The sequence below is a fragment of the Psittacula echo genome, assembly GCF_963264785.1.
Source record: "Psittacula echo genome assembly, chromosome: 2".
In the NCBI taxonomy this organism is placed as follows: domain Eukaryota; kingdom Metazoa; phylum Chordata; class Aves; order Psittaciformes; family Psittacidae; genus Psittacula; species Psittacula echo.
In genome coordinates, this window is record NC_137737.1 from 107,570,728 (window position 1) to 107,591,201 (window position 20,474).

Sequence of the window (20,474 nt, forward strand, 5' to 3'; positions counted from 1 at the left end):
AAATCTAAAGAATTATATCCATGGGAACAAGGGATACCTAAAACAAAATAGCGAGTTTTAAATCGCATCAGCTTTCTGGTTCTTCATGGCCCAATATGCCGGCTTGTGATGTGGGATTTTTCTAATCACGGTGACTCAGGTGCGGATCCCATCTGTTGATGCCAATTACAGCAGATCACCAAAAGTCTTTATTAGCTGTAAATTCAGTATACCACTCACATTATAGTTATCACATAAAAGAAAATTGATATTAATTTTATAATTGAAATTGCACCCTCTGAATGTATTACTCTTAAAAATAGAAGCAAAATCTTTTTTTATTATTAGTTGAGAAAGCCTCCATTAGACAAGTCTTTTAAAGAATGTTTCTCCCCCTAATTCACATTAGCAACAGGAAGCTACACATGCCAAGGTGGAAAGATACCAGTCTGTATGTCAAACTCTGCTTAGTATGGAAGACAGTAACACTTTAATAAACAGGTGATTATGCAACTCCCAGCTCTGTTAAAAGCAGATTGGTAATCTATTACAAACTGATTAAATTTGCCACTTCTTCACTTCAAACAATTATATTTGCTCATTAACACTTGATATGTTGAATGCAGCCTAAGAAGAACATAGGAAAATTAAGTATCAATCATTCTAACTCCTCAGAGATGTTAAACTGACTCACGTAATGATATTTTCCTTCAAAGAACAATAGGCACGTGCACCTGTGAAAGTTGCAGTGGAGGAGAAAAGGGAGAATGGGAAAAGTTATTTAAAGACTGATGTAAAGTAGACATCAAGGGAATTAAACACGCAGCTTAACTGTTGTACTGCAGTGATGTGTTTATACATATCTATATGAAAGCGTGCTCTAAAACAGTATAAACATCATCGGCTATATTGAAAGCCATGCCTTGTGACAGGCTAACTACTACTAAGGAAGGCATACAAAGGCATAGTCTGTTTGACAAGTGAAGCAAATGTCTTTCTTTTCATAGTGAACATAGAGCCTTAAAGAAGTCCTATAGATTATTCCCAGTAATCTTATCACCTTTGCAAAAGACAGAGACTGTATCTTACTGGAAGTGTTACTATTGTGCAAAAGCTTTGTCAGGAAACCGACATACTGGGGAATCACACTAAACAGGCTTTACACAGCTGCATCTATCAGGACATTGAAGAAAACTATAAAAAGCAGGTGAGTATTTTAAATTGTATTCTGCAGACAGGAAAGCTGAGACAGAGGAAGGAAAAGAAACTTTCTCATGATTCTTCATCAGGCCAGGGACAGAGCCAGAGAGAATTCATCAGCCTCCTGAGATGAGTGATATCAGTGCTCTTCATTCCTCCAAACTGGAGATACAAATCTGCTTCCCAACTGGCCTTAAAAATTAAGATGTTACAGATGTAATCCACCAAAAAGTGACAGCCAGATTATTCTGAATTTGCTGTAAATTGTATGCCCATTTAAAAATGAATTTTATATTCTTCAGAGAGTCAGTTTCTCACTCATTGCTTTGAGGGAAGGGTTACGCATCCCTGTGTCCACTTAGCTGCACCTACACAGAAGAAACTGGTGGGACCTGCCCCAAAGAATGACAGCTGAAACAGACATATTGAAATGCCATACAGAAATGCTAACTGTGTGACTTCTTATTCTAAGGATACAATTAAGGGTGAAAAGCAACAGCTTCATTAGCTAAAGGTTAAATGAAACAATTCATGTATTCTCAGAAGAGGGTGCAAAAGCCCAAACAGAATTAAGCAAATGTTGTATTTTTGTCCTAGTTTTCCTGTCTGTCTCCTCTGTAGAAAGACTGTGGATTGAGGAATGCGGTGGGTGGCTAGCAGAAGTGGAAGAAGCACCACATTTAAATGGCTCATATTCTAAGATCACAAATTCTAATTCTGGTCTAAAGTGTAATACTGACAGTAGTGAGGAGGTTCTAGAAATAAGGCCAGTGTCTTGCCGCACCGTCATCTCACATAAAGTAGCACAAAGGGACCTTTGAGAGCTGGAGTACAGAAAGGCAGAGATATGAATCCTCCCACTGGCAGAAGTGGGGACTAGGGGCTGCAGACTGGGTTACTTAAGGGACAACTGAAATCACAGTAAGAGCTCTTATTTGACATGGCCAACATTTTCTCTGCTTTGATAAAAAGTCATTAAAAAGTATGCATAACCTTTAAATCCAACACATGGTAAGATTATTCTGAGTATTATACTCAGTACTCCAGCTGGCTCTCTTAAAAGGTTGGGCATGTGTTGAAATAACGTATGTGGGTGTAGCTCAGCTTCTTCAGATCCATGGGCAAATGCAGGAAGCTTTGTCAGAGAACACTTATTACAGAGAAGATTCCCCCCAGGCAGTGGAGGAACTATCAAATTTTCACCTGTATGCTATCCAAGCATATGCAGGAGATTGGCATATTGTTCAATATTAGATGAAGCTGTCACAAAAGACTCATCTTTCCCACTTGTTCCAGCTCTAAACTTGACCAAAAATTAATTAAGAACTGCATCAGAATGAGCAAATTATGTCTTTGAAGACAAGTACAAATTGAAAATTAATTTGCGTGTTGACAAAGGGATGGGTTCCTGTCCACAAGCAAGCTTTTTAAAGATGGCCTGTAAAATTGTCTTTCTACATCCCTTTGAAGAATCCCCTCGCAAGCATAATATGTCTTTGGGTTCTCTAGTAAAACTTGCTAAATGAAGTGTTTTCTAGGACCTGAGGCCCAGTTATCATTGAACAATTAAGAGAACTTTCATTTTTATGACCCCATTGTCTCTCTCAAAAGCTTGCTGAACAGAATCATTTTTATGAAAATAGTTAGGGTTGGAAAGGACCTTAAGATCATCTAGTTCCAACCCCCCAGCCATGGGCAGGGGCACCTCACACTAAACCATGCCACCCAAGGCTCTGTCCAGCCTGGCCTTGAACACCTCCAGGGACGGAGCATTCACAACCTCCTTGGGCAACCCATTCCAGTGCCTCACCACCCTCACAGTAAAGAATTTCTTCCTTATATCCAATCTAAACTTCCCTGTTTAAGTTTTAACCCATTACCCCTTGTCCTGTCACTACAGTCCTTAATGAAAAGTCCCTCCCCAGCATCCTTATAGGCCCCCTTCAGATACAGAAAGGCTGCTATGAGCTGCTACGAATATTTATATCATGACTTATTCCTTTTTTCATGAGTAACAACATGCTGAGTAACCTCTACCAAAATGGGTGAATTTTGCTTTTCTACTCAAAACGTATTTGAACACAAAAGTAAGGGGCTGCTTACTTGACATACTTGAAAATTAGAAAATTAGGTAATAATTCAGTTTGCTAGCTTCTGCCTAAGTGATCGAGCCTACCGTGTCCTGGATACTGACTGTGGCAAGAATGCGTATTAGAGCATAAACTGTAATCCAGGCACCAAAACCTCTTAGGCTCACATGACTAACAAGAAAGGGTGATAAACTTACCTTGTGTAGCAATGTAGTGGTTTGGTCTATGATAACCCTAAAATAAATTGGGAAAAAAAAATAAGCAATATGCTCCGCAATGTTGCTATGAATGAAACTTCATTTAGAGTAGTATTCAGTAAAAATCACAATACAGATAATGCATAGATGCAAAAGTTCTTTCCAGTGGGGGAAGGGCAAGGGAGAAGGGGAACAAGAGGCAAATGTGTTTTCCGTAGGATACTTAAGTTGCAGCCTTGTACATTAAGGGACAGAAGTAATATGTTCTTTCAGTCCCTAGTTGACTTTGCTGAAAATGAGCAGCATGAAACCCTCTCTAGCACTTGCAGTTAATGGCATCAGATGCTCATGGAAGCTGAGATATACCTCCAAGCTATTGCTATTGAGTGCAAAGCCTATTCCTTTTTTAACAGCTAAAGAACACTAGATTTGCATTCGGCCTCGGGAATGGTGGGGGGATGTTCACTCTGTCCACTGTGATTTGTTCATTTTCAGTCAACAGCAGGAAGAACTTAAAACTGTAGCTTGCATGCCATTGCAATTTTTTTGTAAAGAGCAAGGGACATTGTGGTGATGCAAGGTGGGAAAGAACTCAAAACAACTGAAGATACCTTGAATATTAGAGAACGAATAGCATGAATTACAGAATTGATTCCTTTACATGCCACTGAAACAAAATTTGGAAGTCTATGAACTGAGAAATGTTCAGACAGCTACAGAGGAGATTTTTTTTCTGCTATGTGTTATCTAACATCCCTAGTGGCTGGGATCAAACAATTCCATTTCCCAGTAAAAAAAACCCATAGGAAAAAACACAGCATAACCATTGCCCCTCTCTTTTATCCAAGAAAATTTCATAGTGTCTGTGACAGTGCCATTCCCTTATTAGCATGTTTATTTTAACAACATGACAACTGTACTGACAAGCACATGCAAGAATAAAATTGCAGCTGCTTCTGTAGTAGAAAAACAAGCATTTCTAATGGAAACCTGACTTACAACATTATAAACAAAAAATGCTGTGTTTTGTGCTAGAGTTCTCTTTGGAAGATGTCTGCAGTCCTCCAAGCTCTGCAATGAAGCCATCTGCTGAGGATGGGGGAGATAATTTTTCGGTTCTCACTCACTGTTTCTTTTAGGGCCACATTCTCTCTTGTGCTTCCATAAACAAAAAAAGTTGCTCTGCAGCTATCTTACCAGCATTTTAAATGAGACTGTATGGTCCAATTCCTTATTACTCACATCTTTTAATATTTTTGAGTCAGATCAAAATCTGACACAAGAACATACTAGTAGCCTAAAATGGGAACAATCATGAATGTTATAGAAAGTGTATTCAGTTGAAATTGAATTCAGACGTAGGCCCCCAGTGTGAACTCTCTTCCTTTCATGACAGAAAATTATTCCCTTCAGAGTTTAGTGAGATGTCTAACTAAATATATTACCATATGTGCCTTTAACTCTTGGCGTCTGTGCTACTCTTTTAAGCAGCAAGGGACTGTGCAGAAATGTAAACTGAAATTAATGGTTCTTGAACATTCTAATAAACATCACTAGAAGGAGGCATCTTCAGAAAGTTACAACTCGAGACTTCAAATTGTTAAAACTGAAGTACCTACTTTTCTGGTACAGCTTTAGTTTCTCCACTCTCTGAGAAAAACATCTGTTACATTTCTGTTTCATACTGGTGATGAGATTTGAACTGCAGACTGTGACACCATTTTTCCAAGATGCCACTGCTGAACAAGACATCTTCAGCAGAGAGTTTCCCATGAAGCAACACTTGTTTTACTTAGCCTAACATCTAGTACTCCGTGTAAACAATAAAATTATTATCTTTGATATCTATAGATTTATGTCTTTAGATACTATTGACTTTCTAATGATTTTCAATTCTACTCTTGAGTTCATTCTTTCAACTAAAACCACCTTGACTCTTAAAGAATTTATTCTAATGTAAAACATTAAGTTAACATGATGCAGAATAAACAAAGAAGCCACCTTCAATAATTAAACAGCCTACATATTTAATGAAATGTCTTGCTTGCATTAGAAGTGCTGGTTAACAGCTGCAGAATATACTTTGAAGGCGACTTAAAAGTGCAGAAATGACAAGAGATTGCAAATATCTGCATTAGGCATTACAGAGTTTTGTCACATTAATATGCAAACAGCTTTCTTTTAAATGTGGAATGATGCCAAGCTGTTGACAGAAAGTGAAAATAACATTTTGTTAGCCTCTATAAGCAACAGCAGGCTAAATAGCCATACAGTGTTTCTGGCAAGGTTTCAGTCTTGTGGCAGTTGGAGGAAATTACTCCTTTCATTTGATTATTGACAAAACCTTTGAGGCTTTTTTTCCCCTTCAGTGTACACCTAACTTCCAAAGATAGTACTTTGCAACAATGTTTAGCATCTGTGATATCTATTACAAATTATGAATAACATGAGAATAATAAGAGCTCCCTCTTTAACTGAACACAACATTAAGTTTGTTGACTACATCAGTATACGCACATCAATATAATTTCCATTGATGTAATCAGAACTTGTTTCTCCTTCAATGGGCTGCAGTCTCACTCGAGAATGATCATCTGAAATGGGAACAATAGAGAGAGAGAAAAAAGTAATTAAAGACACATTCAGTAACAAAGCCTTCATCAAAACTCCTTTAAAGTTAAACTAAAACCTCAGCATTTGCAAGTTCATGCTTGTTTTGTTGTCCATGAAAACTCACATCAGTAATTTATAAGGTTTTACAAATCCCCTCTGATTTTGAGTCTAAATGTCTTATACTGTGAAACCTACTGTAATTATGTTTTTTTTTTTTTTTTTTTTTTTTTTTCTTTGACAGCCACTCCTTTTGTCAATAAAATAAATAACATTAAGTTGACAAAGGTCTAGTAATTTCAAAATGCGTCTGCCAGTACTCAAAATAAGCTAAAGTCATTCTACAAGACATACTGCCACCTCACAGTTTCTGAAGGAAACTCATTATGTTTTCAGTAAGGGAGAAAACAAAGCAATGACAAACCCCAAGCAGTCAGATAATGCCTTTGTCACTGAATTTTGCTCCACTGTGGCCATTTGTGTCTATTCAGAAATGTGCAAACAATTCCAACTCTATTTTCCATATTCCAATCCAAAACACCATGGAATGAATTTGTTTCTTGTCAGCTGCCTCGTTTTCATTATGACACCACAGCAGTGACTAAGAAGTGCTAGAGGCTAGATTCCCCCCTACAAAAGAATCTTTGCATGCTGATATGGCTTTTTCTTCTCTGAGACTTCATATGCTCCTCTTGATTCTTTTGGTTCAAAAGCAATCAGACACAATGGCTTTTCCAAAATGCTGTGTGGCTTGATTATAAAACAATTTGAGGGTATGATCCCAAGAACGGGGAGATACTAAGTAGCCACTTTCCTGTTGCATTGTTTACAAGTTACTCTTGCTAATTAGATACCTGTGTATTATTGTTTTGAATGCTGCTTGCTTGCTGAGCTAGTATTACGTGCAGCTGATGACAGACCTTTCTGTCATTATTTTGTTGTAAATGTACATAAGCATTAGAGCACCTGAAACTTGCCACTCATGTTCTGAACAGCTATTTGTTCAGCTCTAAAAATCCTAAATGTTAACCAATGAATGAATGAAAGAACATGAAGTGGGTTAAAAATCTGGCTTCTTCATAAGTAGCATAATATTGGCCCACATTATGGGGGAGGAAGGAGAGGGCAAGTGGTTCTTAAATTAACAGTGTGTTAGAATTACAAGTCAAAGAAATTTTCAAATGAATGAGTAGGAAAAGAAGAGGCAAATTCTTTATTTCATCCTCTTTTATGTTCTGAGTCTTTGGGACTAAAGATCTCAGAGCCTCATTTGCTTCTCTGAGACTCCCCTGGGAGAGAGAAAAGGCACAGTTTTAAACCAAATATTGGAAATTAGAATGAATTAGAATTCTAGCTCTAGGTTTTACACAGCTCTTATTTTGTTCTTTTATTGTGTTTATTTCACCCAGCAGTCTTCAAGAATGAGTTTTTCCAAACATGTTGCAATATTTAAATCGATTATGTTCATCAGGTCAGCCTTTTCAGTCTTATTCGCTTTTCCATGGCTAAAAATTTATAGAAATGTGACTCTCCATCACATAACCCGTGGTGGTCTGACTCTACCAAGCTACGCATATTCAAATGCTGTGCTATTCTCTGATTAATTAAGCTATTTATCAGCTTCTTCAGAACAGTTCTTTTTTTGTTCTACTTACAGGCCTGTAATTCTAAAACTCCATCTTACTTAAGAAAGATACTACATTAGGAATTACCTAAGCTCCAGACACGGCTGCTGCTTCTACGGTTTGGAGACCTCATCCAACTTCTGCTGAAGTCAGCAGACTCCAGAAGTTAAGACTCATGGTATGTTTTCATCCACATTTTCATAATTTCCTGCACCACTGCCTTAAAAGCATTCTCACCAGGACAAATCAGGCGAGTAAAAACCTATACTTTTGTAGTTCTTGAAGTACTTACGGGCACAATTCAGTTGTCTAAGCAGAAGCACCTCATGCCACTCTATACACCCAGGGATATACTGCCTAGACTTCAGCCGCCACTATGGAATAACACTGTGTCACATTTGCTGGTCCTGCACAGACTAGCTGTCTGTTTAAGGCACTGAATCCCATCTTTGACGACATGCACACTAATGAATTCCATATTGGGCTAAACAAGCTCAAATTTCCCCACTAAGGAACATCTTAAAAATATAACCACCTGTTATTCCTTTTAGATGGATTTATACAACTGAAAAAGAAGCAGTGGTACTTTTTTTGTACCTTTCCTGTTATTTTTTAATTTCCTTTATGTACTCCATTCTTTCCTTGCAATAACTCTTGCTTTGGATTGGACAAAACTAAGTAGTTACTTCATAATGATATCTTTGTACTATCTTTTTTTGCCTTTTTTCTTTTCAAGTGCATCCTTTCTAGTACTGCATTCTCAGTTAAGTTTCTGGGAATTCTGAGGTACTGGACTGTTCAATACCTATTTATTTGCAGTGAGCTGGAGTGACTTGTTTTTTATTGCTTTGAAAACTCTAGCTAATTAGTTACTGCATGGCAACACTCCTTAATTTGAAAAAAATCTTCAGTCAACAAAAAGAAATGTTACAGTGTCTCTGCCTGTGCCTATGTCTAGTAGATTTAAACCGAAGAGGTACCCAAGCCATATATTATTCCATCATGCATGCTGACTCTTAAATAGCCTCTAGCTTAACTGTCTAGAATTTTCAGAGTATTTTTTTCCCTTTAGACTTCACATGCTCTTGACAATTTTCGTAGCTTTTAAATGTTCTCTTTTCCAGCTTATTGTTATTTTGATATCTTTCTATTACGAGATCAAACTTAAGCTTGCATTGATCACTTAAACTTTCAAAATCATTTAAGTTAGAATTCATTTGACTTTGTAGAAAATGATAATAGATAATGAATATTATTCTTGCTCCCCTCACGTTACCTACAATATGTATATGCCAGGCTGCAGACTGTGATCTCTAACAAGCCCCTGGAGTAGCTGGCTGATTAACATGCCTAGCCAATGACCCTTGCTTGGGACGTGCCTTGCTGATTCTTTGCAAATCAAGCCTTTTATAAATGTCTCCCCTAAAATCTTTAGCTGCTTTTAAAAGCTGTGATCAATATTTTCTTCTCATTTAGTCAATATTGAGTTGGGTAAAAATAAATACAGAAGCCCCACCATGCCAAAATTACCTCAGGATCTCTCCTGAGGAAAACCCAATAGATTTTACCAAAACCCATGCATAACCTACACAATTACAGCAGCAACCAATTTTTTCTTAGGTAAAAAAATGTTTCATTTGGCAGATTCATGTCAGTTCTAGTTCCTAATGAGAAAACACAAAGCTTTTTGTGATCAGGAAAGAAGCAGCATGTTTTCTGTGAGTGACTGGACGGTGATCATGATTTAGCTTGTTGATACAGTGGCTCACAAGTTGTACTCACTTTCATACAGTGTGTAGGACGTGCTTGTAACCAATTAAACGCACATCACTTGGGCAATGTAAAGCATATTGCCATTTTGACAAGCTCCTGCAGTGCTGGCCACTTGATGCTATTGTTTTAGCTCTCTCAGGAAACAATAATGATTATAAGCAATAATATGACAGTAGTATCTTGGGGAAAATTTAAACAAAGAGGATAAATGGATGAAAAAAACCCATTAAATACTTAATAGAAAAAAAAAAAAATCATTATAATAATGTACCCATAGTCAGTGGCATCTGAACCAATGTATTTTTAGCTCTTTAAACATAACATAAAAGGACAGTTTAGTAAAATGCTTTCCAGCCAAAGCAAATACTTTATACAACTATCTGGGAGAAATTTTCAAAAGCACACTGCTAAAATTATACTCTCAGACTCTGAGAACAGTGATCATTTACCCAGCAGAAAGCCAGACAAAATAATTAAACAGTTAACTACCCCATTTGCATACATGTATTTAACAAATGACAAACTGCGGACAGTTTCAGCCTCTCTTTTAAGATACTGCCTTTAACGCTAATGGATTTTAATTTTAACTTGCGTTATCTGTGTTTTCACAGCCACATAAATAAGATGCATTATTGATAAAAACTCCATCCAATTCTTTCCCCTTGCTAAATACTGAGGACATTAAAGGTAAATTGAGATCTAAATGATCTGAGTTATACTTGCCCTCTCAGAAAGCCTTCAGTACCACTTGCAATTGCCATTGATTTGTGCATCTAATATCTTTTACTTGTTTTCCCTTGGCTACTCATCACTTCATTGCCTCAGACATAGAGCACTAGTAGTCTTCTGGTTTCTTCTGCCAAAGGGTGTCAGTCTGTAAGGTGATGCCTGACATGACATTAAAGAGGAGACTGACAACACTAAACTCAACTAAAAGAGAAGATCTATTGTCATAGGCTTGGACTGAAAATGAAAATTTCACAAAGGGAGGATTAGCATAAAACTTTTGGGTATTCTTCTTTACGCCTTCAGTGCTTGTACTTAAATGATAAATCATCTAATGTATTGCTACGGTCTCACAAAATAACAAGTTTGTTACACATTAAAGAGTGCCTGGAGGGAAACATGCAAAACCACATCTAGCTAACTTAACTTCTTTTGCATATGCTCCAGCACATCATGATATTCACATTTCCCTAGAAGATTTCATTTCCTGTTTCAGTAAGTAGCACAGTATACACCCAAAACACACAGCAGTACCATCAAGTCCATTCAAACCAATGTGGCATAGTATCTCTTTCTTAATTTGCGTCTGCCTCCACAAGCATTTCCTGTGGGTTCTCCTTCCACAGCAAGTTACAGAGCTGTTTTCTCTTTATAGACAGTTGCAGCCCAGCTGCACCACAGTGCTACAACAGCCTATTCATACCACGTACTGCAGGTCACTATGTTAGGCGTTGGTCTCTCTAGACTTGTAGCACTGCAGAGAGATCACCTGAAGCGGTGATACAGAGACATTCAAGTGGGCTTTTTGAGTCATTTCTCTGGAACAGCTGCTCCTCTCTGTCAGGTCCCTATGGTTCACTGGTAAGGAAACCTATGTACATCTGTACCTGGACAAGCATCTAGACTAGGTGTTGAAGTTAGTCAGTGTAAATATGCACTACATACTCCTACCATAGGATCTCCTAATGTTCAGAGAATCAGCACGATTTATTCATCTATGCTGTCCCATGTAGCCAGGGTTATACATGATTTCTAAACTCCAGCTGTATCATTAAATGATCTGTCCCTAAGGGCCATCATTTATTTTCATGCTTCCAAACCTTCTAATGTGCTGTGGCTGGTACTTATTTCTCTGTTTATACCAGCTTCATGGTTATCTGTCTGGCCGGTAGTAGAAACACATCCACTACATATCTTCAACTTAGATTTTGAAGAAACAATCACGGAAGGGATCATCTCCTACAAGGTCACTGGAAGTTACCCTTTAAGTGCAATACCACCTGTGTGTTCTTATCAAAATTGATATATTTTCTGTTCCCATGTTCATGTGCAGCATCTCTTGCCATAACATTTCTGATAATGCCAGGTTTAGGGGTTGTTCACCAAAACATGCTATAATTTCCTCAAGTTATTTGATTATTACGATATCTAATCTTTATCAAGCTTGGCATTTTTAAGTAAAACATACAGATTCTGTTTTTTTCCTTAGTCTGTCTAGAATTAAGAGGGTAAGTCAGGATAGCTGTCACTGTTATTAAGGAACAGTTAAGCAGCAGAATCGTCCACTCCTACAATATCCAGAACCCAATATCAAGGTACCAATGCAATCATAGGTACTCTTTCACTAAGCTGCCAGGAGCAATTTAAGAGCTGTTAAGAGTCAAATACTGGTTAAAGGTGTCATTCTCCATTAGCCAAATGCTGATCACAGGAGGCAAGTTGACAAAATGCATTAAATCTGACAGCTTTCTTTAAACAAAAACAAGAACAAAACCAACAAAAAGCCAACAATAAAACCAAGCCAAAACCATCTTCCCTCCCTTTTCTCTCCTTAATTAGAGAAGATGAATATAAGCCTGATGTGAGCATGAGGCTGGTTGTCATTCTTATCCAGTTCTGAAGGGAAGTTAACACAGTGCACAATTGTAGTGTCAATACTTACATGCAATAATATTTCCGTATCTATTTTTCATTCTGTTCTCATCTTTCTTAGCTGAATCCCACGGTGCAGACTGTCCTTCAAAGAAACTCTAAAAAAGGAAAGAAAGTGACATTAAGGATAGCATGCAGCAATATTTACTTTACGGATAAACCAAGGAGAAAGCCAAACAGTACTTGTGGGTATTGTTCTTAAAGTGTCATTTAACTGATTCTTTTATTGAGCAAAAATAAGAGTCTCCTGATTAGGTGGTATTTATGCATAGCTTCAGACGTCATCTAAAATTTTACATGAGATTCGATGCGTAAAAGCAAGAAGAATTATTTGCACGTGAAGTGCTATTAAACCTTTCCAAAGTTGTACACTTGCAACATTAAGGGTTCTTCATCTGTGCTATCCAGATCCTCTGCCCAGCTCTCACACATACACACAAAGCTGAAGGAGCTTCATCATCAGTGTTGGAGTTGCTTCAGTAGTTGAGTGCAGAATTACACACCGTACTAACATGTCTTATTTTCGGACATATTTTAATGTTTTAGTTACTTCTAGTAAGTCTTAGTTACTTCTTGGCAGATGACCTCATGGATCAGAGGTCAGATATAGGCATTTAAAAAGTCTGGATTCAACTCACATGTATGTATCTTTTTGTTTAAACACAATTTAGGACACCAATAAAATGATTATTTTGCCAGAGAATAAAAATAATGGGATTCTGTTAAGGATATAATGACATATTCACACAACTTCTGTGCTCTCATTAATAAATATAATGTAAATAAGAAAGTTGAAGGTGCTAAAAATATATTTTACATTCAGAAAACACACGGGCTTCCAAAAGGGCAGCAAAGAAGTTATGTACATTCTGTGTACCTAAAGGGCATTTGAACAACTTCTTAACTTACGCACTGTATCTGTAAGTCATATAACGTAGATGCATTTTATAATTTTTTATTGAAATAGTAATCTTGTGTTAAAAATATTTAATTGCCAAACAAACCAGTGGAATTCAGGACAATGGCCAGTCTTAAGTCATGTTTTGATCTTTTTACTGGAATGATAAGGAGATTAAATGAAGAGGGTCATGAAGCTACATGATTTACTTTTCTTGTAACAGTAGCCAAAAATGGCTAAGTCCCAAACTAAACAGGGAAAACCTCTGGAAGTCTGTATCTCTCACAAGACCTCAACATGTTCTGAGTGGTTTAAAATAGACAATGCCCATTAAAGGGAGTGTCCTCTGCTCTCACACTTTAAATACACTGTTGTTCAAATCCCAATGATTTCTGTTAGTAAAAAGTGTGAGAGTCAAAATAAACCCTTGACCTCTTGCTAAATTCAATGGAACACAAGCATTCATTGTCTGAAATGAGTTTTCTCTTAATAAGTTCACTAGAATGCTGTTTTCGAACTTATCATATGGAAATTCCTGGAAATACACAGATTATTTTTGAAAAGTTTGTAAATAATAACTGAAGTCAAACAGAAGCCTTGTCGAAAGGCTTCAACTTGTTTGTCCTTCATCTCTCCACACTTCCTTAGAAAATTCTTAAAGCTTTGCAAACTGAAATTATTAAAATCTACTAATACAAGTAAGTTTCTCCTTAATAATGTCGTACCATCGTTGGGTACAGCTCTGAGAAATGCTGATTGCTGCCAGAACAGAGAAGTGAAACCCTGCAAATCCTAAGATGGTTTACAGCTTTATGGCTGTTTGCAAAAAAGTTGCCAGTCGTTACCCAATGGCATCTAAAACAAGCAAGCCCTCCCACTCCAGAGCACTCTCAACTCAGGCTGGATGGAAAATATTTTTATAATAAGCCAGACCAAACAGCATAAAGAATTGCTCTCCACGGGCAAAAACCTATGTTGCAATTTCTTGCAAAGGTCACACTCTCAGATGTCTAACACTGGATGAAAGTTCCAAAGGCAGAAGAAACTAATCATTCATCCAGTCTAAAACTTGACCTGGTATCTTCCTCAGGATTTTCCATTTCAGACAGCTAGACAGACTACAAAGAATTCTAGTTTTCTTACAGTCCTTCTGCTTGAGACTAGTTCACAGAATTGACCTGTAAGACACTACCCAGCAAGTGGTCTTGGGTTTAATTCACTAAGCATTATGTGTGCTGTTACAGAGAAAGAGCCCTGCTGATAAGGTTCCAAGCCTACAAAGGAAAAACAAAGGACCCAGATAGACTCCTAAGGAAACCTCGCTTCTTCCTGTCCCACTAATGAACTTCTACAGAATTGTTTTAAATCATTCAATTAAAGTAAATCTCTGGAGACAACTGAGAGAGATTTGCATGGTACTGAATTCAGGTAAGATATACAAGAAGCAATGCACTTGTTTGGGCAGCTTGTCTCCATCTCATCTGCTAACATACAGGTTCAATTTCTTCCACCTGTTTGGAATTTTTGAAAACAATTATAAGCTTGATGAGCCTTACAGAGAAAATATTACCTAATAACGCATCTGCAACATAGATAATTCTATTATTTAGAATACATATATATCAAATCTCACACAATAACAAAAACCAGGAGACTGATTTATGTTTCCAGCTACTGCATATTGTCTTCACTTTCTTTATTAAAAATGTATTCTAGAAAAAGAACCCCAGATCCTTTTTTCTTTGAGATTTTATCAATAAATTAGTGAATGAAATAAACCCCATCACATAAGGAAAATAAATAGACGTAATTTATGTAGACCCATTGTTCTTTTTAATTCATTTTGGGATACACACACGTATTTCAGTGAGAACTGTACAGAAAAGATAACGTGAAGGAAGAGGTATTACAGTGAAAAAGCATAAAAAGAAACAGTTATTGTAAAAGACAGCTGGAGTGTCATTTCCTGAATTCCCTATGTGCTGCCATTACACAAACTGCACAGAATGATAATCCGCAATGAATTATAAGGAGAAATCCCATTTGTCCCAGAAGTAAAGAACAGAGCACCTACCTCATAACAGATGATCTGTCAAGATCTTTCCTTACTTGTGAGAAATATATATTTCATTACAGAAATTTTTTAAATCTCTTTCCTGACATATCACTCTCCAGGGAGACTGCTGCACAGCAGCCCACACATTATCTTAGTGGCTATTCATTCTAATTCATCCTTAAAAGTTTCTTAAAAATGTGGACTATTAGAAAGATACATGCCTCTAAACAGCTTCATTCCACCAAATGTTTGGCAAGGGCAATGGAGAACCGAAAATGAGTGTAGGACATTCTGAAATAATTAAAACCATGTATTTCTTTAACTCAAATCAGAGAAAACCTTGGCTACCCAGCCTCCATGATCTACTTGACAAATGAAACACTTTTCAAGCCAGCTGTTGGTACAGCAGACATTTCAGTATGCAATGTCAGCTGTCATTTGTTGTTAGAAAATATTTCAATAATCAGGATAAAACAGTTTCTGAAAAAAAGACCCAAAACCCCGGAATTATACATAACTGCTGTATATGCAACATGGAACTGGTCAGTGATCCAGCAGCAGGATCATCTGAGTATGAATCATAGAATCATAGAACAGTTAGGGCTGGAAAGGACCTTAAGATCATCTAGTTCCAACCCCCCTGCCATGGGCAGGGACACCTCACACTAAACCATGTCACCCAAGGCCTCGTCCAACCTGGCCTTGAACACCGCCAAGGATGGAGCATTCACAACTTCCTTGGGCAACCCATTCCAGTGCCTCACCACCCTCACAGCAACGAACTTCTTCCTTATATCCAATCTAAACTTCCCCTGTTTAATGTGAAGCTTTTGCTTGCTTTAAATCAATGCTGCAGTGGCCTCCATTAAAAATTAAGTATTTGCTAAGGGCTAATTCACTGTGACCCTCAGACTAGAAAATAACTGCAATATCTCAAATGAGAGGGGAGATAATCATTGCAAATACAGATTTTTTAAATTATCCCCTTTCCTCATTTAAAATTAATAAACCCAGAAAATATTGAACGGGACCTATATAAAAGGACAGTTTGAAGAGCCTGGAATGCAGAGATCTTCAGGATACAATTTGCAGGTCTGTTGACTGTAATTTTTGGCAACATTTTCCATCCTAGATTTTCCTGCTTCCAATTAAGGACAGTAAAGATAATGCATCTTTCTAAGTACTTTCACATCTACAAATGTAGTGTTGAGTGGAATTACTGTTTTTATTATTAAGCAGCAACTTTTTCAAAAAATACTTCACAGTTGCTAGGTGACAACATTGTAGTTTCCTAGGATGTCATTTACAAAATGCCAGCTCTTACAAGCAAAAAAAAGAGAAGTTAAGGACATCATAAATCTACCCTCTTAATAAGGAAGAACATTATTCACAGATACAAAGAAATATTTCACTGTATAACCATCTTACATTTGATCTCTGTATTTGTTTTCAAACGTATGACTCTACGATATCTGATTTTCCCACTTGACCCCAAGTTTCTCCACTGATAACATCAATTTCTCTATGCTATTTCTAGATAACCAGATTAAGATGTACTTTAGCAAAATGAGTAATTTGACCTATTCAGTTATAAATGCCTCAGAGGGTTTTTTTAAGCTACATGCAGAGAGTTATGCACATTGTCTACTTTAGGCCAGACCAGACAACTAATGGTGGTCCTAATGGAAATCCTTGTCTAAACTTAGTTACAGAAGAAACTTATATTTCTACCATAGGTCCTTTGAGTTGCAGCTAAAATAGATGCCTAAAATGCCCTGAATTAGATAGTGAAGAATCATCACTGTTTTACCTAAATATATCACCCTTTACTATTGCTATGTCTGCTTTATACGTGGAGATCACAAACAGAAGAAAATGCAGCCATTAAACTCTGAGTTAAATGCTAGTGTCACGTTAGACTCGTATTTGTATTTACAAACCCTAGTAAACACACATTTTATTTTAAGCAAGTCCATAAACGTTTGGAGGACAAGGACCTTTAGGCTCACTTAATGAACAGTGCAAGATTTATGATTATAGCAAATTTGTCAGTTCATTGGTTTTTCAGTATTCAGAATCTGCAGAATATCAGGCATGTGAGAACGTTCTTGATCCTTAACAACATGATCTGTTTTTTAAATAGAAAACCGATATAATCTTATTCAGTTTGTTGAGGAATTAAGAAGGAAGAGTCATTGACAGTTATATTAAAGAAATCTGCAGAGAGGTCCAAACTATGAAACAACATTGTTAATCTTCTAGCCACTTTGAGGAAAGATTTTGTCATTGAAAATGCATCACCTGCAAAGTAATAGATCACCTCAAGTGCTTGAGAGCAGTGGTGAATGATTTCACTGATGGCAACCCAGTGTATGCAAGTAGCTCTTCATACTTCAATCACTGCTTTGGTCACTGAAAGCATTTGTGGATGACAGCATGCCACTAGGGAACATATTCACCATCAGCTTTTTCTTTTCTGTCAGCTTCAATCATGGAGAATTATGTCCAGTTTTCAAATAATGGAATTTAAAAAAACATTTTACTATGCCTGCCCTTGAAAACTGTCAGTTGCGAGAGCCAATGTGAAAATGTATCTAATCAATGTAAACTGCCTTCAGCAGTTATAAGGCACTTACCAGTGTGTTATTGTAACCTAGATCTGAACATGGAAGGAAAGAAACCAATAAAGACTGTTGCAAATAGTATATATTGATGTTATCACCCAAACCCCCTAGTTCTGCTTGGAATTTTCTCACAAAAATAAGCTGATAGTTTACATAAGATTTTCAGATCAGTCTTAAAGCAGTTACAGTCCGACATATCAGCTCTCTAATATTGTTCCTGCTGCTCCTTTTTGTGCTTATGCCTCTTTTAATGATCCAGAAAACCCCACCAAAACATCTATTCAAGAAGGCTTGCATAGCCAGAGGCAGGAAACAGAGTTTTTTTCCTTCTCAGGTGCATTTATGTTAGTCTACGTTACACATGAGAAGAAAAGTAGGAAAGCAAAAGTCCTCCTCATCTTTTGAGACACTAAACATCATAGTCACTGCCTACATTAAACGCTGAAATGGAAGGGGAACCACTACCTCCTCCACTGACTAACTGCCACATAACTTGCCATTTGGAATTAAAAAAAAAAGGGCTAAAACCACATGGTAAGACAAAATCTGGTACCAATTCTGTCATTGGATTGGTGTGCTCATTTTCTTCAGCAGCAAGATGCTTTCAATTAGTGTATTTTCTAATACATTCGTATTTTTAAAGTCACAGACTTTGGTACTTCCTGGACACTCAGCCAGTCTAGTCAAGCTATTGCTGTATAATGAAAATATATTAAAAGGACTGGACTGCTTTGGTGTGGTATCTAATGACATAAATACTTGTAGGAGTTAGCATGAGATAGCTCTAGTTGACCACAGGGTTAGCAAATGCCTATAAAATTTAGTTAACACTACAGGATAACAGAGTAGCTCAGGTATAAGAATAGAGAAACGACTTGTCAGTCACTGTGAAAGTTGTGAAGATGTTGCATGCCTTCAGAAATAGCAGATCATGAGTGCCAGCTATGGTGAAACCTAGTTTTTAGGTGCCAAGTGCATTTGAACAAGATAACTGAGAATTAGGTATTCTTTTCTACCCAGTCCTATATCTGACAGTGACCAGGGCCTCTCAGGGAGAGTATCCAGAGGACAGGCGAGGAGGTCCTCTGAGAGACACTGTATGAAAATGCACAGCATGGCTGGAACCACTACGCAGACCCAGCCAACTTCACTACTGGACAGCATCATCTCTCCTGTGGAATAGGAAAGCACTGCAATTTATAAAATTGCATATATCTGTGATATATGTGCATATATCTGTGAAATATTTTGGTACCTGAGTACATTTAGTCTCAAATAACCAACTGTCATTTGGTCTTAAACCATGACAATTCCACAAAAGTGTCATGGAGTATTTCTAAAATAACTAACAAAGAATCACTTTCCATATATGCCAACCTGTTCATGACATCTGTTAATGGCATTTATTATCTTGGTATCTAAAACTGCCATACCTGAAGGTCACTTGCAAGATTCAACAGCAGGAATAGAAATCTTTGTAGATTCTGCACAGTGGTCTAAAAATTTGATACATAACCTAGTTTCTATAGGCTTTCAGAGCCATTTCCATTTTACCCACTTAAGTTTTAAAAACTCCATTACTTTAATTTCTTTAAGATCCTTTAAGTCTTCTGTATAAGGAAATATTTTAGAAATACGGTGAAATGTGAATTAGTAAGAGGACTGCAATAGAACATACAATTAAAATTCTAATTTAGAAACTTATTCCCTGGCATGCTAGACAGCAATAACTTAACCTCATTAATCTTCCTGATTTATCTCCATCAGAAAAATATAGTATATTGATGGGATTTTATGATCCTTTTTTTATAGAAAGAACTCTCTGGGTACAATATGCACACTTGCACTATAACTAATGTGCAGGATACGTTATTTTTAACTTGTGTGTAAAAAAAAATTACCATTGGTCTCATGCAGTGCTTATTTCCTATTATGAAAATAGATTTTCTGCTTTTGCAGGATTTAAACAAATAGTTTTCATGTACAGCATGTGGGATTTTCATATCTCCCTATTCCTTTCCCACTTTTAACACAGTATGTAATTAAAAAGTTTTGTCCTCAACTATTATACCTTGTGCATTTTCAAGAAGACAGTGAACTTGAGCAACACACAGCTATAATGTTTGTAAACATAAAGTGAATACACACAGGCTACAGTGAATATAAACTACTTCTGTGTGTTGACAGGAAACCTCTTCTAAGGAAATTACAGAAAGACATCGATCATCACATAGCCACTATCCATACTTTCGTAAACAAAATTATCCACTTCATTATTTAGTAACTCTGCTATCTCCTTGCTTCCTAACTATGTTGTTCCAAAGGATCCAATTATATGTGCTAATTGCATTGTTAAACACTACATGAGTAAAGGATGGTGCAGAGTTGTTTATTTCTTAATGAGAATTCCTACTTACGAAGACAAAGGTATTTCTTCGCTACAGGGGTGGTGAAGCACTGGAATAGGTTGCCCAGGCAAGCTGTGGCTGCCCCATCCCTGTCAGTGTTCAAGGTCAGGTGGGATGGGGCTTTGAGCAATCTGGTCTAGTGCAAGGTGTCCCTGCCCATGGCAGGGAGGTTGAAAGGCAACGATTATTAGAATCATAGAATAGTCAGGGTAGGAAAGGACCTTAAGATCATCTAGTTCCAACCCCCCTGCCATGGGCAGGGACACCTCACACTAAACCATGCCACCCAAGGCCTCATCCAACCTGGCCTTGAACACCACCAAGGATGGAGCATTCACAACCTCCCTGGCCACCCC

At 37.3% G+C, this 20,474-nt stretch overlaps 1 protein-coding gene across 1 annotated transcript in view; it reads right to left on the reverse strand.

Moving 5' to 3' along the window:
- PTPRM (protein tyrosine phosphatase receptor type M) overlaps window positions 1–20,474 on the reverse strand; it is a gene marked incomplete at its 5' end in the record, with an annotated part of 476,815 nt that overhangs the window by 48,802 nt on the left and 407,539 nt on the right. The window contains 3 exons of the mRNA XM_080610125.1: window positions 3,467–3,503; window positions 5,984–6,060; window positions 12,143–12,230. Coding sequence (XP_080466251.1) covers window positions 3,467–3,503; window positions 5,984–6,060; window positions 12,143–12,230 — 202 coding nt within the window. The remainder of the gene's footprint in view (window positions 1–3,466; window positions 3,504–5,983; window positions 6,061–12,142; window positions 12,231–20,474) is intronic.